This window comes from Nuphar pumila, chromosome 7 (genome assembly GCF_984573655.1).
Source record: "Nuphar pumila chromosome 7, dmNupPumi1.hap1.1, whole genome shotgun sequence".
Taxonomy (NCBI): domain Eukaryota; kingdom Viridiplantae; phylum Streptophyta; class Magnoliopsida; order Nymphaeales; family Nymphaeaceae; genus Nuphar; species Nuphar pumila.
The window spans coordinates 110,007,511-110,028,630 of record NC_143255.1 but is presented as its reverse complement, the minus strand read 5'-3'; the positions used below and the strand labels follow the sequence as shown (position 1 = coordinate 110,028,630).

The 21,120-nt window shown below is 34.4% G+C and overlaps 1 protein-coding gene across 1 annotated transcript; it reads left to right on the top strand.

Annotated features, from left to right (window-relative positions):
• The first annotated feature begins 18,223 nt into the window (after positions 1-18,223).
• On the top strand, positions 18,224-20,442 carry LOC149832901 (endochitinase-like). Its single transcript, XM_090012632.1, has 3 exons — positions 18,224-18,729; positions 19,026-19,179; positions 19,938-20,442. Exons 1-3 carry the CDS (start codon positions 18,333-18,335, stop codon positions 20,305-20,307), a joined length of 921 nt encoding a protein of 306 aa, XP_089868758.1. The 5' UTR covers positions 18,224-18,332; the 3' UTR covers positions 20,308-20,442.
• The last annotated feature ends 678 nt before the right edge of the window (positions 20,443-21,120 follow it).

Below are 21,120 nucleotides of genomic sequence, written 5' to 3'. Positions count from 1 at the left end.
GGGTGGCAGCTCGCGAGTGTTCGTACCTCTTATGAGAATTCTATACGAAAATGCGAGCTCGATGGCAAGAGTCATCAAAGATAAGGAAAAATATGGAAATAAAGAAATATACGAATGTTAAGGCTTTCAACAATTAGTAAACAAAATGAGCAGTAAGGAAAACCGAATTTTCACCTTCGGGCTTAGGTAACTCGTCCTATGTTGTTGATGAGCATGAGAGAACACAAGTGACACTTCAGCTAGGCACGGGCTCCAAAAAGAGATCAGATAAGAGATCTAGGACCTAGGCTAAGCTAAGTAGGTTCAATTTGGCTAGTCGTACAGAGATTTTTGGCAAAGTAGGATTGTAGCTAGGGTTTTGGACTCCATATACTAAAATAGGAGGGTGCCTCCCTATTTTATAGATTTTTTGATGGATCCAAATACATTTGTTAAATATTTGAGATCTGTTATTTTGGATCCAATTCATATTCTAATGAACGACTCCTAATGAACAACTTTTTAACGAAGGGTTAAAATTTATCCAAAGCATGTTACCTAAAATAGGAGATTAATTTTTATAAAAAGGTTTTGAACTCGGAATATTCCATTTTGACTTGCCGATGACATATTTTTTGAAGCTAGTGAAAACTACTGACAACAATTGTTGTGACATCAAATGTTGCCGACGACAAAAGTGATTTGTCATCAGCGACAGCTGATGATGATGACGACTGTTGGGTACGGGAACAACCTAGGATACAAGCACTAAAGACAATATGCTCGCAAAAAATGAACTCATCAAGTAGTCAAGCACATAACAAGATAATTGAACAACGAGCTTAGACCAATATTCGAAGTAAGTTTTATGAACAATCTTCAGCCAATTATCAAATTGTAAATTCAATATCCAAGGCGTTAACAGCCCTTGTTCCTCACTGCCTGTTGGGCAGCCAATAGCTTCGGTTATCAAACCCAAAACAATTAAACTAAGTCACAATGCCAGACTAATATAAGGCATAGAATTTAGACATGGGACCGATAGCCAGCATCAAGGGATAGGCAACGCTTTGGGCATCCAAGGAGGGTTGCACGAAAATTAACAGTGACAACACTGAAAAATAAAAAGAAAAGAATGTCCAAAAACTTAACCGGCTGGGATCAACAGGGTCGTTGGGATGTTTCACCAAACAATTGGTGTGCGTGAAAGATTATGTACCACCAAACAATTTGGGAACAACACTTGGACCAGATTATATACCACGAAAAATTCATGAAAGATCAATATCCCTTTCCTAAAGAACAATACTAAGAAGGCATTCATACATTTCATTCCACTTAAACCAAAATAAAGTTGTATAATAGTCGGCTAATATAACAATACATGTTTTGATAAAAAACGGTCCAATCAAACAATATAATAAACGACCAAAAAGAGAAGAAAGTTAAACAAGCATAGCTTGGGCGATGGAAAATGTTGGCAAAGATTCAATCCTCACACCTTCCTTCAACAACACGCGGATGGACCGGTCCAATAGTCGACGTCCGCAATTCAATGACAGTCCACACTCGACGTTGATCTCCCAAAGAGCTGAAGTTGATGGGGGCAGACACTACTCAATCGATTTCTTAATTGGCGATTTCACAATAACCAAGCAAGAAGGGTCCCCTTCTTCTTCACTTTGCTGACTAGTTACACGCAACATTGGAGACGAGGAACAACATTCGTTTTTTGGGGGACTAGGGTTGCCACTCCTGGAGCCAATAAGAGGGATCCAGGGTCCAACAACTATTTTTAGACCCAATGAGCTCTCTTAGTTCCCAACAACTATTTTTGGGAACCTAAGGAGATCCAAATAGTAATGTACATAAGCATACCCAAATTCAATACAGAAAAATCTACTAAGACAAACCACTACACCCATCAATAGTCACTACAAGAAAAAAGCGGATTAGCGACGAACGCTATCCGTCGTTAATCCATCGCTAACGTGTTTAACGATGGATTAACGATGGAAATCGACCGTCATATAATCTTGGTCGCTAAAATACGACATAATTTATATGTCGTCAATCCGTCGCTAATTAGTGATGGATAATGTTTGTCGCTTAACTGTCGTTAAATAAGGACAGGTTTAGTTTTGCAAAGGAATGTATCCCGTCGCTAAAATTTAATGATGAATATGTATCTGTCACTAATGTTCATCACCAATTGAGAAAGGGATTAGCGACGGATTAAATTCTATCACAAAACATTGACTGATTTAAATTGGCAACGAATATTAGTGACAAATATTATCCATCGCTAATCCATCGCAAATTTTAAAAAAAAAATAAAAAAGTTTTTGAAATATAAATATCGATAAGAATTTCTCGTTATATAATTTATATAACCTGTATATAAAAAATAAAGTACACATAAAAAATACATATACAAAGCAGGTGAAACAAATTTAACACAAGTTATAAGTTGCAGTACAGTCCTTGCCAAGTTCTAATTAGTTACAAGTATGTGAAACAAATTAAACAGAGGAATCTAATCCTTGCCAAGATTCGGAGCATCATCCTCTTTATTGTCTCTATCTGCCCCTCCATCCATGCCTTTATCAGCTCCTCTACGTTGATCATCTCCAGCATCCTACAAGAAAACTGAAATGTTAGTATTGATAAACAAAATATAATGAAATAAATTATATGCAATGCACCTAGTCTAATACAATCAAAGTAAATGGCTGAATGACACATAAACCAGCAATAAAGTGAAGGACAATAACAGAATTTAGATATGTGTTCTAAGACTGAAAAAAAAATCATAGTGATTCAATCATGCAGATATGTGTTCTAAGGTTGTCAAGAAAATGTCACAGTGATTCACACATGCATATAATGTTTATAAGGTTGTCAAATAAATGTGTTATGTATCACAATCATGCATATATATGTTATAAGGCAGTCAAAAAACTTTCATAGTGATGAAATCATGCTTATATGTGTTCTAAGGTTTTCAAAAAACTTTCATAGTGATTCAATCATGCATATATGTGTTCTAAGGCAGTAAAAAAATTTCATAGTGATTCAATCATGCATATATGTGTTCTAAGGCAGTAAAACAATTTCATAGTGATGAAATCATGCTTATATGTGTTCTAAGGTTGTCAAAAAACTTTCATAGTGATTCAATCATGCATATATGTGTTATAAAGTTGTCAAAAAACTTTCATATTGATTCAATCATGCATATATGTGTTATAAGGCAGTCAAAAAACTTTCATATATGCTAATATCATGCTCATATGTGTTCTAAGGTTGTCAAAAAACTTTCATAGTGATTCAATCATGCTCATATAGGTTCTAAGGCAGTAAAAAATCTTTCATAGTTATTCAATCATGCATATATGTGTTTTAAGGTTGTCAAAAAACTTTCATAATGATTCAGTCATGCATATATGTGTTATAAAGCAGTCAAAAAACTTTCATATATGCTAATATCATGCCCATATGTGTTCTAAAGTTGTCATAGTGATGAAAGAATGCTTGTATGTGTTCTAAGATTGTCAAAAAAATTTATAGTGATTCAATCATGCATATATGTGTTATAAGGCAGTCAAAAAATTTTATAGTGATGAAACAATGCTTATATGTATTCAATCATGCATATACTAGCTTGAAATCTAATGACATAAAACAAATTACATGAATCTTTATACCTGACGGACACTTGAGCTCATGTTGAATTCAGACGAAGTTTCTCTGTCCCAAAAAAAGTTGCATAACTCATTATGGACAAGGTTGAGTATGACTTCATGTAAAAAGTTATGCATTTTGTCCTCAAGACACTGACAAACACCATCCAAAGATATAACAGGGTCAATCGGACGGTGAGAGTTGATGCTGGCAGGAAAAACTCTCAGAGCCCTGGTTGTAGGAGGCAACGACTGGTGTGATGTTCATGTTACTCTCAAACCTAAACACACGACCTTTTGTGGATTCACCTGTTACAGTCACCCATGCTGCAGGATCTAAAGGTGGATGCTGAGTAGAGTTATCGCCATATCGCTCTATCATCTGTTGTTCGTATGACTCCTACAAAGTAATGATTACAATATAAATTAAAAATTTCAATGTTTATGATATTGTAATTCATAGTAACTTGTATATTATAATGTTTATTAATACAATAAATACATACCGATGTCGTTCTTGCCTTCTCTGATATAAACTCTCTTATGCTCTTACGTTTATGTGTTTTAACAAACACATCCTTGTAAGGCACAATGCCTCCTTTTTCTGCTTCCTGTAAGGTTAAATGATAAAAAAATCAATTAAAAAGTATGCAGAAATACTTATAAATTGGACAATATATATATTAATGAGTTATCATTTTCTTCAGGTGGCTCCCAAAAGTCCTAGATCTATCTGTGTGTAGTTGGGCATCTTCACTCGGTTTTGTGCAGCTTTTGCTGAGCGGTTTCAAAATTCATTGCTCGCCCACTTGTCGCACATTTCCTCCCAATAATCTCTCCTGACGGTAGAAGGGCCATGGCCCTTCCACTACAGTGGATCATCTATCCCTCTAGCTGCTTTTATTGTTGCAGTATTCATATTATGCAGCATGTTGGTAAATCAATTGGCAACCAACCACCTTCTGCCACACTATCCTGGCGTTCTTCTCCTCGTTCGCAGTCGCGAATTGATGCGAAACCTAAAAATACTTTCAGAAAGTTAACACACATGACTATAACAAAAAATTAAATATGAAACACATTAGTTATAATAAACGATTGCATACCATAAATGAGCACAATAATTGTCCAACACCTCCTTCGAGTACTGTTTCCATTGAGCGATCAGTCCTGAAAGAAGCTGCAGTACTGACTTTTTAATTTTTTATACTACTTCTTGTAGCTCGAACCTTGCGTTGCACATGAATTGATACACATTAACAATCGACTATCGATATACACTCTTTATAAGATAAGTATTGGACAAATGACAATGAAATACTTATAGTCGACTATCGATATACATTATTTGAATGAGTCAGCGTATGTCAAACTGAGAAGACCCTGTATCCGGCGTTGTCTCGTGACATGTATGAATAGATGGTGTAGGTGGGTCATGTGTAGACGAAACATCACCTATAGAAAATTGAGTTAGAAATTCACACAATGCACATTGAAACTAATCAAGTATACAATTAGTTAAATGATATACCTATCGAAGTAGCCTGTGAAGATGAAGGCTGAGACTAGCTACCACTGGGTGCTCGAACACTATGACCTACACGAACCATATCTATATCATCATGGATACATAATCAAATTGAAAACAACTTCATGCAATATATTCAAATCATTGCATTACATTGCAATATACTTAAATAATTCAAATCATTTACATCAAATCATTGCAATATATTGCAATGATTTAAATCATTCACATCAAACATTGCAATACATTTAAATCATTCATATCAAACATTGTCATACATTCAAATCATTGCAATGCATTTCAATATATTCAAATCATTTAAATCATTCACATCAAACATAAGGTATGTATTACAAAATGTATTTCACTAGCTCGAGTATGCTTCATCATCACTTATTTGACTTTCATATTCTTTTTCTTCCTCTTTTTTCAGTTCGTCCTCTTCTTCTTCATTGGACGCCCATCCACTTAGTATATCATTTGGATCACATTCTTTCATATGTATGTCATCGGACAATGGAGATGTCACATGCAGACCATGTGTGACATCGTGACCATAAGAGAAGTTATACATATCATCTGATTAATAGTAATCACCCTCTTCAAAAATCTTGTCTTCCTGTAATTGATCATACTCGAGGTATAGTTTAGACTTCACCTTGCAAACTGCTCACCATTCATTTCTATCTGAATTTCTTGTATTCGGATATGAAGTATAGTAAACTTGTTGAGCTTGCGATGCTAATATGAATGGTTCATATGTTTCAAACCTTGATTTATGATTCACCTCCACAATACCTGAAGCTTTGTTGACTCTTGTTGTTGTGGGATCAAACCAATGGCACTTGAATAAAGTTACCCTGTTATTTATACCTAAGTAAGTCAACTCTATTATTTATTCTACAACACCATAGTAGTCAAGTTCATTTTCACTGTAACTGCAACCCTTAACACATACGCCCCTATTGTTTACACCGTAGTCTTTTATATAGAATCGATAACCATTTACGATGTATCTGTTGTAACATTGCACAACTTTGGTCGGACCATTTTATAAATCACGTATTCCTTGGTCCTTAACATCACCATGATGGACCTACAAGCATAAACAATGACTGTAATTACGACCAATTAAATAACATATTATTATTTACATAAAAAGAATGCATGTCATCGTCCTTACCAACTCTTTCAACCATACCACAAACTTATTTTCACGTTCTTTTTATAATTCTGAATCAGTGAGATGGGGAAGTTCTCTTCGCAACTCTAGATCAAATCGTCTGCACTTAACAAATAATTATATTACAGAACCATATAGGTAGAGAACTTAGTATAACATATTATGTATACTTACTTGATGTAGGGGTCGATCTTTAAGCAATTAAAAATAATATAGATTTGTGTTACATCTCGCTCTCGATCTTCCAAGAGTCTTGACCAACAACTGCCAAAGGCATTATCAATTCGTTTAAATATCGATAGTTTGTTAGCCACAATAACTTATTCTCCATCATCATTACGAGGTAGGCAAGTGTAATGTGTTGGAATGTGAGGCTCAAAGTACATAGATGAGAAATTTGAAATCTCTTCTAAAGTGTACGCCTCACAAATTGAACCTTCAACTCTTGCTTTATTCTGAACCTTTCTTTTGAGATCAAACATGCATTTGTCAATAATATACATCTCATAATACAATAAATTTCTAATAGTATTAGAGAAAAAAAAAACTTTCAAATGGGTACATCCACCGATATTACACAGGACCACCAACCATAAGTTCATATGGCAAGTGTATGATCACATGTTCCATAACGTCGAACAAATGTTGGAGAAAATATCTTCTCTAGTTGACAAATAGTAGTGACAACAGAATTTTCTAGATTTTTTACCTCAGTTACTATAACTTCTGATGCATACAATGTTCTTAAAAATTTACTCAACTCGGATAATACCCCTTATATAGGTTTGTCTAACATGTCATGTAATGCTAGGGGAATCAACCGTTGCATGATAACATGACAATCATGGCTCTTAAACCCATATAATTGTCTCTCGTCTATCTTCACATCCCAAGCAATGTTAAAGACGTATCCATATGGAAATCTCAACTGTCTCAATCACTGGCATATCTGCTTTACTTGATTTGGTCCAAGCACATACCTTGCTTTTGGTTTCAATACTTTGCCATTATACTCTTTGAGTTCCAATTCTGGTCTTTTACATATTACTTTTAAATTCATACAGGCCTTCGGATTATCCTTCATTTTTCCTTTAACATTCATTAATGTATTGAACACATTATCAAACACATTTTTCTCTACATGCATCACATTCAAATTATGTTGTATCAATAAGTTCGGCCAATATGGTAGTTCCCAAAATATAAGTTTCTTTGTCCAATTATGATCCTTCCCAAATCCAAGGAAGGGCCTCATACTATAGGCATCTGTCAGTCCATATGGAAAGTATCACAATCGTCCTAAAATCTTTATGCCAGACAACCATGTAGGTGAACCTTCTATTTCAATTGTGCCTGCTTTGAACGCATTCTTTTGTTGTCAGAACAAATGGTCGTTAGGTAGAAATTGATGGTGACAATCAAACCAACATGACTTCCTTCTATGCGTCAATCTAAAAGATTATGTATCCTCTATGCAGTACAGACACGCCAACCTCCCATGTGTGCTCCAACCAGATAACATACTATATGTAGAGAAGTCACTAATTGTCCATAGAACAACAACATTCATATTAAAGTTTTGTTTTTTGTGGGCATCTGTTATCATTGCAAAATTTTACTTTTGCAAGTCAAACTGATCTTTGAAAAAAAATTTGAAAATAACTCACCTCTGTTTTAAGATGCAGGATAATTCCGAAGAATGGAACTCATCTGTCGGTATGAGGTTCAACCATTCTTGGCACCATAACCAGGGATAATTGAACCAAGGATCAACCACGTGCTTTGCTTTACTCAACCATCTAAATTGATGTTTTATTCCTAAATGTATAAAGAATCAGACATGTACTATGACTTAGAAAGATTTTGATTTGAAAAACATGATGTACGCTTGAAATACTTTAAAATATTTGGAACAGGAGACACCTTAAAAATCGTGAACCATGTTGAGAGAAAGAAAATTGATTTCTGAAGAAATCTTGATATTTTAGGAAAATCAGTTTTTAAGAGAACTCAAAATGACATAGAGAAAATAGATTTCTTTGAATTTAAACTTTGAAATCAAGAATATTATAACTTGGAAAATCGATTTTGAGATTTAGAAAAGCATTTGGAAATCCCTTGAAAATCGTTTTTAATGAAAAAGAAAACTTAATGTTTTGGGAAAAATAAATTTCTGAAAAAATTTCTGGACAACTTTGAGAAATCGATTTTTTTGAAATTGGATTCTTGATTTGATCAAAAAAAGGCGCATGTAGCCTTCTAAAATCCTTTTCATGATGCATTCTAACCTAGATGATGAATGAATGCTATCTTGTGAAAATATTCTTTTTGAAGAAATTTTGAGAAAATTATTTGAAAAAGGAATTTATGTGCCTTATAGAATTTCCATAGAATAAATTCTCTACATATCCCTGACTATGGCCACGAATACGTATGGAATATAGTTCATTTGATTCTAAAGGGAGAAAAATATTTAGAAATTCTTGAAATATGCGATGGTTTTTTAAGATAGCCTAAGAGTGTAGGCCGATTGTGGCTTAGAAAAAGATGATAAATTTGGGTTTCGTTCGTATTCTGACTATTGCTACAAATACGAAACCCAACGAGTTTATCAACTCCTTAGAATCTAGTGCACATGTCATTCGTGTAGACCATTGTGAGTTTGAATATGCATAAATCATCATTCATCACACACTAACATCATTTATTGAAAAATAAACTATATGCAATGCAACCCTATTCTAAGCAAAAAAAGTAAATTCTTATTCTAAATTTACATTTAATTTACATTACTAATTGAATTAAAATAAAAGAAAATACAGTCTTGAATATCCCTGCAAAAATAGAAAACTTGTTAGTGAAAATATGTCGGGTTTTCTGGATTTATCCAATAATATCTAGAAATTACTAGATTTATCTGGATATAAGTATTTTTTCATGTTTCCCTGAGATAAACATAATAAAAGATGATATAAAATTGAGTAAATAATAAAAAATAAATAACTTTAAAATTTAGAATTTGGAGAAAATGACAAAATTATCCCTAAAAATAAGACTATGGCCTTGAAATTAGGGTTTTTAGAAAAGATTTTAGTAAAACTTTGGATTTAGGGCTCAAATAGATTCAAATAAACACCAAATCGGGGGTGAAGCACTTTAGCATAATTATAAACAAGATAAAACCCTAAAAATTTGAAAAACATGCATAAAAATTCGAAATATTACAAAAAGAGCAATTTTTTACAGTGTTTTACTTGAACCGGGACTTCGTGGGCATTCTCTTTTTTGTAGTTTAATTAAATAAAGCCTCAAACGAATCCCAAAATAAAAAAAAATAAGCATATACACTTTTGATAACCCTAAAATTAAACTAAAATTAAAAAATAGAATTTTTGAAGTTATTCTAATACAAAAATTGAATAAAAATGAAAAAAATACGTGAGATACACAAAGTTTTATACTCGAATATGGTATCAAACTACCATAAAAATTTGTAAACTATTACACAAAGATACTAGACAAAATAATAAAGATTTTTCTATTTTATAGATTTGAAAAAGCATCTCTGGTTAGGGAGATATCACTCTGGCAATATGCGCTTAATTTTGGCAAACACGTAACAACTCAAAAATAGGCAGTTTTGATTTTGGTTTAATTAAAAATAACAAACAGTATTCAAAAATTATATAAATGAGACTGATAAAATTAGACATGTTGTTGAATCCATGACTTTTTATGGATCATCAATCAGATTTTCGGTTAGGGTGGTACGATTCACGTAAGTTGGCCTAGGGTTTGAATAATACGTAACAGCTTGATAGAAACAGATTCTGATTTCTGATAGAGGAAAAATATCAAACCATGGAAAAATAGAAAAATTTAATAGGAAATACTAGACATCAAAACCAAAACTATTGCAACTTACAGATCATCAATCAGATCTCTGACGAGGGAGATATTGCCTTGGCAAGTTATTCCTAAATCCACATAGCGAATTCATGGTTTAAAAAATAAGCTTGGTTTTCTGTTTTTTTGACAGGGTTCCAGAACCCAATATAACCCCATTTTTTTACAGGAAATCACTGGCATATTCATGGTTTAACCCTAAAATAATCAGATATTTTTGCCAGAAAACAAACATGAAATAACATTGTTCTCGTGTGCCTGGAATCAAAAACGCGTATTATCTAAAAAGCACATGAATAAACCTAATTTAAACATGCAAAAACCATACAAAATATAAAATATGCAACGACTCATATTTTGATGTTTGAACATGTAAAATAAGCATTGACATGATAAAATAAATAAAAAAATTTATGAAAATCATGGTTGAATTTTGATTTAGCCATTAAAAGAGAGATTTGACCCATCGAACGATAGAATCTTGGTCTTTTTCTGACGTTTAATAAAATGAACGAACTATAAATGATTTCAATGGATCAAAAACTTGTAAAAACTATGGACGATCAGTAGATCATCATCTTAGGTCATAGAGCATGGATTTTGAACAAAAAAAATAAAGAAAAGCTCACACATGGGGGCGACAATGGTGAAAATCAATAAAAAAATAAAATAAAACAAAAAGAAGAAGAGAAGACTCACCTTTGTTGCAGCAATGGAGGGAGAGGAAGAACTTGAAGGACAGAGGGAGCAACGAAAATTTTTTAGAGAGGGAGCAACAAAAAATACAAAAATGTTTATATAAGGATAAATAGAGGATGACATGAGTAAGCACATTTTTCTAAAAAAAAAAAGCATAGATAACCTAGAAATCTAAAAAGATAGAAAGAAGCTTTTCTACTGTAGAGGCATGGATGATTCAATAAATGAAAAAAAATGTGAATAGCAAAAATATATTTGTTAAAAAGAGCTTTTTACTTGCCTGATATTTGAGAGAATTGAGAAAATTATGCATGATACAGATGTTTGTGGGTATCAGCACTGGAAACCCTCACGAGACCTTACTCGTCCACTAGGGTAACCTAGGGGTTTAAAGGGCTTATTGCATATGCTAAATACAACTATGATTCTCAAGAAAGTGAGTTAGGAAATTTTACTTTGGTTTTTACATTCTTTAGAACAGAGTTTTTAGCTTTCACTTTACTTTAGGATTAGTGTTTGCTCGAGGACTAAGAATAATAAGCATGGGGAAATTTGATATTGCATGAATATGCATTTATTTTATCATATAAATCATGTATTTAAGTATGTTTTATTGGTTTATATTTTATTCTTATGATGTTTCAAGGTTAAAGAAGTCACGGTTCGAATCGTGCAGATTTCAGAGTTTAAATGAGGAAATTATGGCCGTTTTATGATTCTAAACCGAATCCCAAGGCAATTCTTTCCTTGATCCAGTCTTAAACACATTAATTGTATTATGGATCCAATGCCAATGTGTTCAGCAAATGTTAAATCCCAAATCCATTTCATAAATTCTTTAAAACCCTTTTTAAAAATAGTGCCACCCCCTTTTTAGAATTTTTTATTAGTTAGGTACTAAAATGTAAATAAGAAAACTTTAGGTAGTTAATTTATAATTGTTAATTAAACCTAATTTTTAGTTTAACTAGCACTAATGGGCTGGAGTGAAGGGCATCTTAGCCCATTTCAAGCCAACTACATTCCTTCATTTCCCCTTCTTTCTCCTTTTCAAGTAATTTTTCCATTGCTTTCTTGTTTTCTCTCTCCTTTCTCTTCTTCTTCTTCTAAATCAACAATGGAGGAGTACTTGGAGCCAAATCTGGAGTGGAGTTGCATACATTTACAAGGTTGATGATCAATCAAATTCACTAGATCTAAGGTTTGGTGAGTTTTCCAATCCCTCTTTTTTTCTTAATTCCCTATGAATTCTCTTTATTTTTTCTTGTCTTTCTTCTTTGATTTCTTTTGTTCATTTTGAAATTTGTTTGTTGCAATTTCTCTTTTGCTATATTTTTTTTTTGTTCTTAAGAAAATCTAAAAACAAGATGGGGATCTATTCTTGATTGATTTTAATTCAATTAGAGCATTAGATCAATCCATCTAATAGATTAGATTTTAATTTCTATAATTTAATTCTTGTTTATTTTTTTTTTCTAAACTTAGATTAGTTAAATAAATAGATTTGATTCCAAGAATTTAGAATTGATCATTCTTTGATCTAATTCAATAGATTAAAGTGTCAAATTCTAGAATTCTAGAATTTCATTTTTCTTGATTTTTTTGTCCTTTTGTTTTTAGTGTATCTATAGATTTTGGAATCCAAATCATGATTCATAAATTGGATATGATTTGTGCTTAAGTCTAGCTGCTCTTTAAAAAAATTCAGCATGATCGGAGTCTGATTGATGTTTCGTTTTGAGCTTCTTTTTTTTGCCATATATTTTGGCATCTTTATTTTCTGCAACTTTTATTTTTTGCATTTTTTCTAGTTTTTGTTATATCTAGAGTTTTCAGAATCCAAATCTAAATTTGTAAAATGGATTGGATTCATGAATGAATCTAATTTCTGTTGTGAATTTTTCATTAATTTTTAATCTATTTTGCTAGACTAAATTTGTTAAATTGTGGAAGCTATCAGAAGTTTTGACAGCAATTTCCAGATTTTGGGAGTTGTTGTTCATTGGTTAATAATCAAGTTCTACTTTGAATTTTTTAATTCTGTAAATTGGATCCTCTTCATTAATGTTTTGAGAATATATTTGGAAAGAATGTGGAGTATTGGAATCCAATTGCTTTTTGATTCAATCAAATTACAAAATCCTGTTCTGATAAGAATTTATGCAATATCTAGTAGCAAAATTGTAATTTCAAGTAGAAGTTTAAATTAGAGTAGATTTTGGATTTCGTGTGTTTTTGTATTATTTTTGCTGGAGGTGGTGCCATTTGCTGATTTCATATGATTGAAATGAAGTAAATTTAAAGTTAAAGTGAAGAAGCAAAGGTGGAAAAGCTCCATTTTTAGTTTTTTTTTTCGTATTTTCAATTCTTAGTTAATTGGAGTCTTTTTTGTCACATTTGAATTTTGTAATTAATTTCAATTTCAGCATCATTTGATATTTCTAATAATTATTTAATTCTTATGTTGTAAGTACTTTTAATTAGTTTAATTTTCCTTTTTAAGGCAATAAATAGTTAGCATTCATGGAATACGAAGTTGTATCAAACCGTTCCTCGTGTTCGATCCCCGTTCTCACTAGTTGTGAGAGTTGGATTTTTTTAATTTGGTGACCAACTTTCATAAACTCTTTTCATAAAAACATCTTTTAAAAATACACTTTCAAAGTGCACACCAAGCAACAATATCTGCGTGAAAAGTTCATACGATTTGCTTGCATCTCATGGGATGAAAATCACAAGCAATTCTATCTCGTATATGCCTGCTTGGCCTCAAATGAAAAACCTTCTCTCGTGGATGTAAGCATGAGACAATGAGGTAGCAAAAATTCAAAATCACTTTTGGCATCATTTTTTCCACTCATCATATGATTCAAAATGACGTCAATGATGAACATTTTTTTTTTAAGAAGGGTGAGAAAACCCCGGGTGGAGCTTCATGACCACCTTGCTTTTCAAGCTACCGACACACTCGTGCACCAGCGGGGTTTGATATCCCCCGTCTTCAATTCAACACCTTCACAACCACCCACTGGCCACGCGGGTAGTCAATGATGAATACAAAATACCTCCATGCTATATATATTGTAGAATATCCCTTCAAGCCAAACTCGATATTGAAAAAGAAGATTGGTCTGTTATTAGATAATTTTCAAGTGCTGTTACTGCCACTGTCATAGTCTGGCCGCAATTAAATATTAAAGATGTTAAATATCTCACAAAAAAAAAATGAATGAATGGCTGTGGAAGCATATTAAAATTTGTTTTATGTAATCTAGAAAATGATGTTAATTTCTTCCAAATTTATCATGCTTCCAAATTTACTACATATAAAAGACGGGTCAGCTGGGTTGGGTCCGATATCCAAGAAAACTTGCATTCCAAAACCGCCCCACATATTGCTCGGGTAGGGTTCGGGTCAACACAAATAGTAATTAGGTAAAAAAAAAAAAATTATGCACATACTCCGGTTCTGGATTTGGAGTAGGTATTGCCTTTTCCCCATCCGACTCCGTGAATCTGAATCCCATTAGGATAGATCACAGAAGATCGGATTCAGTAATGCCTAGATCCATCCAGAGTATGACCCGCCTACAATATTAAACACAATACGCTAGAGAGAGAGAGAGAGAGAGGTGATGTCATGTACAACTTTTGTTTTTAATTACTTCATTTTTATTGAATTGACTTGGAGAGGTGATGTTATCCACAAATTTTTTTTTTCTAATTACTTCATTTTTATTGAATTGACTTGGCTAATAAGTAGTCTACATTGAATAAATCTCAATTATTAGATCGAAAATTTAATCATCACGTTTTCTCAAATTAAGTATAGATAGAAGGTGAAGGAAGTATTGTGCATCAGTAGCACTGTAACAGTACTGTAGCACAATTAGGGATGTAATCGGATCGGATTTAGATCTGATAACTGACTGAATCTGAAATCCAATTAGTTTGGTATGTAGATTTGTATCTGAATCTGAGACGGAAATGAATCCTAATTAATCCAATTAATTCGGCATGTAGATTTACATATAAATCTGAGACCGAAATGAATCTGAAACCAAACAGCCTGTGTGTCAACCTGATTACATATAAAAATACATCCAATTAGCTATCTGTGTGTTACCTTCTTTTTCCATTCCATCCGACTTTGCTAGCTTGAATCCAGTTTGGCTAGATCCAATAAGGTTAGATTCAGTAATAACTAGATCCGACCCGAGTTGGACACTTTTACAAACTTACAATATTGACACACCCAAAACATAAATTTCATTACATTTTCCGGTTTGATATTATGTTTCTACATGGATAGCTTGGTTGCTCAACCTGATAAGAAAACAAGGTCCCACCTGGGGTTTTCCTTTCTTCGTTCCAAAAAAAACAACCCGGATCTGATTTATGCTTTTAGTACTGGGTTCAGTTTGGGGTCTAACCAGACCCATCATAAGAAAAACCATACCCGGGTCCTATATTTATATGGATTATATGAACCAGAACCCATCATACCCAGTAAATAATAGTTTTTATCTTTTTTTATATTAAAAAATTATGGATCTTAATTGGAACTCAGGTCGGGGCCTGGTCTTAGTATGAAATTTCACAAACCATACCTGGCTCCATGTTTTACGTAATCTAGAAAATGATGTTTCTTCCAAATTTATCATGCTTCCAAATTTACTACATATAAAAGACGGGTCAGCTGGGTTGGGTCCGATATCCAAGAAAACTTGCATTCCAAAACCGCCCCACATATTGCTCGGGTAAGGTTCGGGTCAACACAAATAATAATTAGGTAAAAAAAAAATTATGCACATACTCCGGTATTTGCACTCATAATATGTTGAGTATCCGTACGACACAAACCCGACCCATTGACAAAGAAAAGAAGTGTTTCTGATTCCTATTCATTGAGCTTAAACCAGACTAGTGGAGATGTACTAGGCTCCGGTTGTCTGGTAGGAGCAGCTAATGCACCTCACCTTGTGTTGGGACGTTACAGGTTCAAAACCCAATGGTATAGTAAAAATAAAATTAAGACGTCGAGATAAAATTGCTATTTTATGTTGTGACCAAGAAAACATATCATGCCCTCCATTTTTTTTTTCCTTATATTCTGATTATGAATATTGCAGCTTAGCTTGTGGATCCTACTACACTCTAGTGTCTGATCCAACTAATTGGTTATTGGCTACTTAGAGTCTGATTCCGATTCAAATCATGATAAAATTCTGTTTCAAATCATGATAAAATTCGCATTTTCGCCCACCCTTAATATATCTTATTGAGATTCACAATCTTGCCAATCAATCGGTGAGGTATTGTGCACTAGTAGTGACTGTTTAACACAGTTGGGGATTCCAACAGATTGGATTTAGATCTGATAACTGACTGAATCTGAAATCCGATTAGTTGGATGTACAGATTTGCATTTGAATATGAGTATCCAACCTAATTAAATATAATATCTATCCAATTAGCTAATTGGATTTGGAGTAGGTATTGCCTTTTCCCCATCCGACTCCGTGAATCTGAATCCCATTAGGATAGATCACAGAAGATCGGATTCAGTAATGCCTAGATCCATCCAGAGTATGAGCCGCCTACAATCTTAAACACAATACGCTAGAGAGAGAGAGGTGATGTCATGTACAGCTTTTGTTTTTAATTACTTCATTTTTATTGAATTGACTTGGAGAGGTGATGTTATCCACAATTTTTTTTTCTTTCTAATTACTTCATTTTTATTGAATTGACTTGGCTAATAAGTAGTCTACATTGAATAAATCTCAATTATTAGATCGAAAATTTAATCATCACGTTTTCTAAAATTAAGTATAGATAGAAGGTGAAGGAAGTATTGTGCATCAGTAGCACTGTAACAGTACTGTAGCACAATTAGGGATGTAATCGGATCGGATTTAGATCTGATAACTGACTGAATCTGAAATCCAATTAGTTTGGTATGTAGATTTGTATCTGAATCTGAGACGGAAATGAATCCTAATTAATCCAATTAATTCGGCATGTAGATTTACATATAAATCTGAGACCGAAATGAATCTGAAACCAAACAGCCTGTGTGTCAACCTGATTACATATAAAAATACATCCAATTAGCTATCTTTGTGTTACCTTCTTTTTCCATTCCATCCGACTCTGTTAGCTTGAATCCAGTTTGGCTAGATCCAATAAGGTTAGATTCAGTAATAACTAGATCCGACCCGAGTTGGACACTTTTACAAACTTACAATATTGACACACCCAAAACATAAATTTCATTACATTTTTCGGTTTGATATATATGTTTCTACATGGATAGCTTGGTTGCTCACACATAATATATATGATTTAAGTGTAATAAAAAAAGTTATGTTACAAAAAACAGTGTAGAACAGTTGGTTCGAATCTTTTTGTTCTCACTCCATAAAACACAAGTATTTCTGCACAAGCCAGTGCAGACTTGTCTCATCTGGCTCGATCTTAGCTCAACTCACCTAGAGACCAAGTCCGAACTGGATCTAGAAACAAACGAGTCTAGCAAGCCAAAACTGTCTGTGTTCCATTCATTCGGCAGTATACCAGCCCTGATCATTAACAACCATAGTTCTGATTCAGTTAACATCTAACAACTTTTACAAGAGAAACGAGTATGCGAAATAATTTTGCCCCACCCATCTTCAACTATTTTTTATTTTACATTTTAGTGACAGTTCTGATTGTCACTATAAATAAACTCAACAGTGACCGAGTGTAAACCGTCACAGTTTTTTCATTTTCTTTTGTGAATCCATAGCATCGAGGTGAAAAGATCAAAGTGCAATATGATTGCACAAATATTTGTGCATTAAGCACCTCACCTCCCTCCATCTTGGGGGCAGGGCCTGTCAGGTGTGGGACCCAGGACCTGATGGAGGGTGATGGGGGTGCTTAATAAACAAATTTTTGACTCCAGATCGAGGTACATTTAAAAACACCCTAAAGTCAGTTAACATCCATTGCACGATTGGAGTCGAATCTGTCATCATCACAGAACCAATATTCACTGAGACAAGAGGTCTGTGCAAGTCTCTATGGCGGAGTCCTGAGTCAAGACCACACAAACTGAAGACTTTGAAAACAAAAAACAAATGGTTTGTTTGTTGCTTGGGCTTCAAGTGTTCCCATTATATAATTACAAAGATAATTTAGGTTGACTTGCTGGGTCCAGCACATATCCTATTTTAAGAAAATACAGTCATTTCACAAGCGAAGGGTGCCTATTTATAGGTGCATCAATCTCATCCAAGCATAGAAGAATAATTATAAATTCTTCCCTACTCAGATTTCCTTCTTCTTTCTACTGTATCTTTCTGTCATGGGGTTCTTCTCTTTGACATTGCTGCTCTTTTCTCTGTTATTAGGTGCATTGCCTGCATTAGCACAGCAATGTGGTAGTCAAGCAGGGGGTGCTGTGTGTTCAGGAGGGTTGTGCTGCAGCCAATATGGTTATTGTGGCAGCACCAGTGCCTACTGTGGAACTGGGTGCCAGAGCCAGTGCACTAGTGGCTTGAGTTCTTTCATTTCAGAGGCTATCTTCAACCAGATGCTGTTGCATCGGAATGATTCGGCTTGTCCTGCTCATGGATTCTACACTTACAATGCCTTCATTACCGCCGCTAATGCGTTTAGCGGCTTCGGCACTACAGGTGATGATGCCACTCGTAAAAGAGAAATTGCTGCCTTCCTTGGCCAGACATCCCATGAAACAACAGGTATGAGAAGATGAATAACCCCAAAGGAAATATGGCTACACAACTTAATGAGGATTGCTAATCTTGAGTATGTGATGTTCAAGACTGATCCTTCTTTAACTGTCATCTTTTTGCATGAAACCATTGTGTAGATTTTTTTTCTTTCGTTTACCACAGAAAGAAACCACACTCAGGATTAGCATGCTAGCGTCACTGTCGAATATTTTCCCTTTAGAAATCTGCAAAATTAGACATATCTTTCCATCGATCTTTTGTAATACAAGGACCAATATGACATTTGTAAATTCTTCATGCAGGTGGATGGGCAACTGCACCAGATGGAGCCTACTCTTGGGGGTACTGCTTTCTCCAAGAGCAAGGTAACCCAGGCGACTACTGTGTTGCCAGTACTCAATGGCCTTGTGCCTCTGGAAAGAAATACTATGGCAGAGGACCAATGCAAATCTCATAGTAAGACCTCTTCTAAGTTTTCACTTCAGTTTTCTTATTGAAAATTAATTCTAGACAGGTTGAGAAGGTCAAAGTTGAGTAGGATACGTAACTGGAGTGATCGCCTTCAAAAGCGATCACGCCTTCTAAATGTGGACACGTGTCTTTTCTTAAATGTTATGTCATTAACTTCGGATCTGCAAAATTCACTCGCTTGATAAGCGATTTATAATTGAAAAGCCTCTTTTTGTCTAGCTGATTAAATCCTCTCCCTTCAACCTAGCGAGTCACATACGTACTGATTAGCCACTTTTAAGGAGACATCTATCGGCTTCCGATGGGGACAAGTGCTGGCCTATATATATATATATATATATATATATATATATATATATATATATATATATATATATATATATATATATATATATATATATATATATATATATATAGTTATTGTTATTGAGATCAATTGCAAAATCTGCTGTTGCACCTGATGGACCCATCATCTGCTGTTGGCCCCACAGCAGATAGGCTGTTACCCCAAAGATTGTAGGTGTTCAGGTGCAGAAGCACACAAAACTGTCCAATCACAATGCACCTTGTCCTCCCTCTATATATTGGGATGGGTTGTATATATGCACACATTTTCCAAATTGGAACTGGTTCATAGACACCAAGACCAGTTTGGCTTCTCATCTAGAGGCCTTATCTCTTAATGTCAGTAATGGTATAGCTAAAAAAAACTGCCTAAAACATTATCTGTTTCAATTTTGCAGCAACTATAACTATGGGCCTGCTGGGGTAGCAATAGGGTCTGATTTGCTGAACAACCCTGATGCAGTTGCTACCGATCCAGTAATTTCATTCAAGACAGCCATATGGTTTTGGATGACTCCTCAATCACCAAAGCCTTCACCACACGCTGTCATCACTGGGCAATGGACTCCTACGTCTGCGGACACGGCTGCAGGGAGACTTCCCGGCTACGGTGTAATCACAAACATCATCAATGGAGGCCTGGAATGTGGCCATGGAACTGATTCCAGGGTTGCAGATAGGATTGGGTTCTACAAGCGGTACTGTGACATACTTGGGGTGAGCTATGGCAGCAACCTTGACTGCTACAGTCAGACATCCTTCGCATAGTAAGACCTCATAGTGAAGGCGGGAGCACAGATTTGGATAGTCCATATGACTTAGGATAAATAATATCCGACGACTCCTTGCTGCTTTCTGTAGCAAACTCTAATAACAGTTGGCAATAAGAATGTTAACTCTCTCTCTCTCTCTCTCTCTCTCTCTCTCTCACACACACACACATATACGGCCACATCATAAAAGGTGCAAGCGTACGTAGTGACAAAAGTTTAAAACGCCATGCAATTTATCGGCCATGGGATGTGACTCTAAACGATGTGTTCAATCAAGGGGTACCATAACCATGTTCGCAAACTCGAGGTGCAGAAACTTGGCATTTGAACCAATTTTTTTTCTGATTATACTGTCTTAAGACAATATGGAGTTTGAAGGAAACATGCTATTTCTCACAAGATTTCATTGTTTTATGTGTAACTTTGTAGGGCATCCTAGAGTTTTTTGGCATCTCCAATTTATATTTTGGTCAAAGCTATGCATTCCATTTAATTATCGAACTCAATGCTTCATGAAATTTTGTGCAATCCAACACCACCTAGCAAATGACTACATATCTCACTCTAAAACAAAAGCAAGAATCAACCAATTTCAAAGAATTTCTCAAAAGTAAACAAATCATACAGAAGATAGCCCAATCGCCTACTTTAAGATGAGTTTATTCGAACACGGTCCATCTTCCGATCGATCGTCCATGGTGGTGTCTAGCTAGAGAGAATGGAAAACAGAGAGGAATGGTCGTTCCTCTTTGGAGAAGGATATACAATTTAGTTTCATAGTGAATTTGAGAATGCAATTAGTCTTCAC

Bases quoted from the DNA above. Each gene is read 5' to 3' on its own strand.
- LOC149832901 (XM_090012632.1), top strand. From the start codon at position 18,333: ATGGGGTTCTTCTCTTTGACATTGCTGCTCTTTTCTCTGTTATTAGGT. The intron at 18,730-19,025 runs GTATGAGAAGAT...TTCTTCATGCAG, and splicing joins GACATCCCATGAAACAACAG to GTGGATGGGCAACTGCACCA. The intron at 19,180-19,937 runs GTAAGACCTCTT...TCAATTTTGCAG, and splicing joins GGACCAATGCAAATCTCATA to CAACTATAACTATGGGCCTG.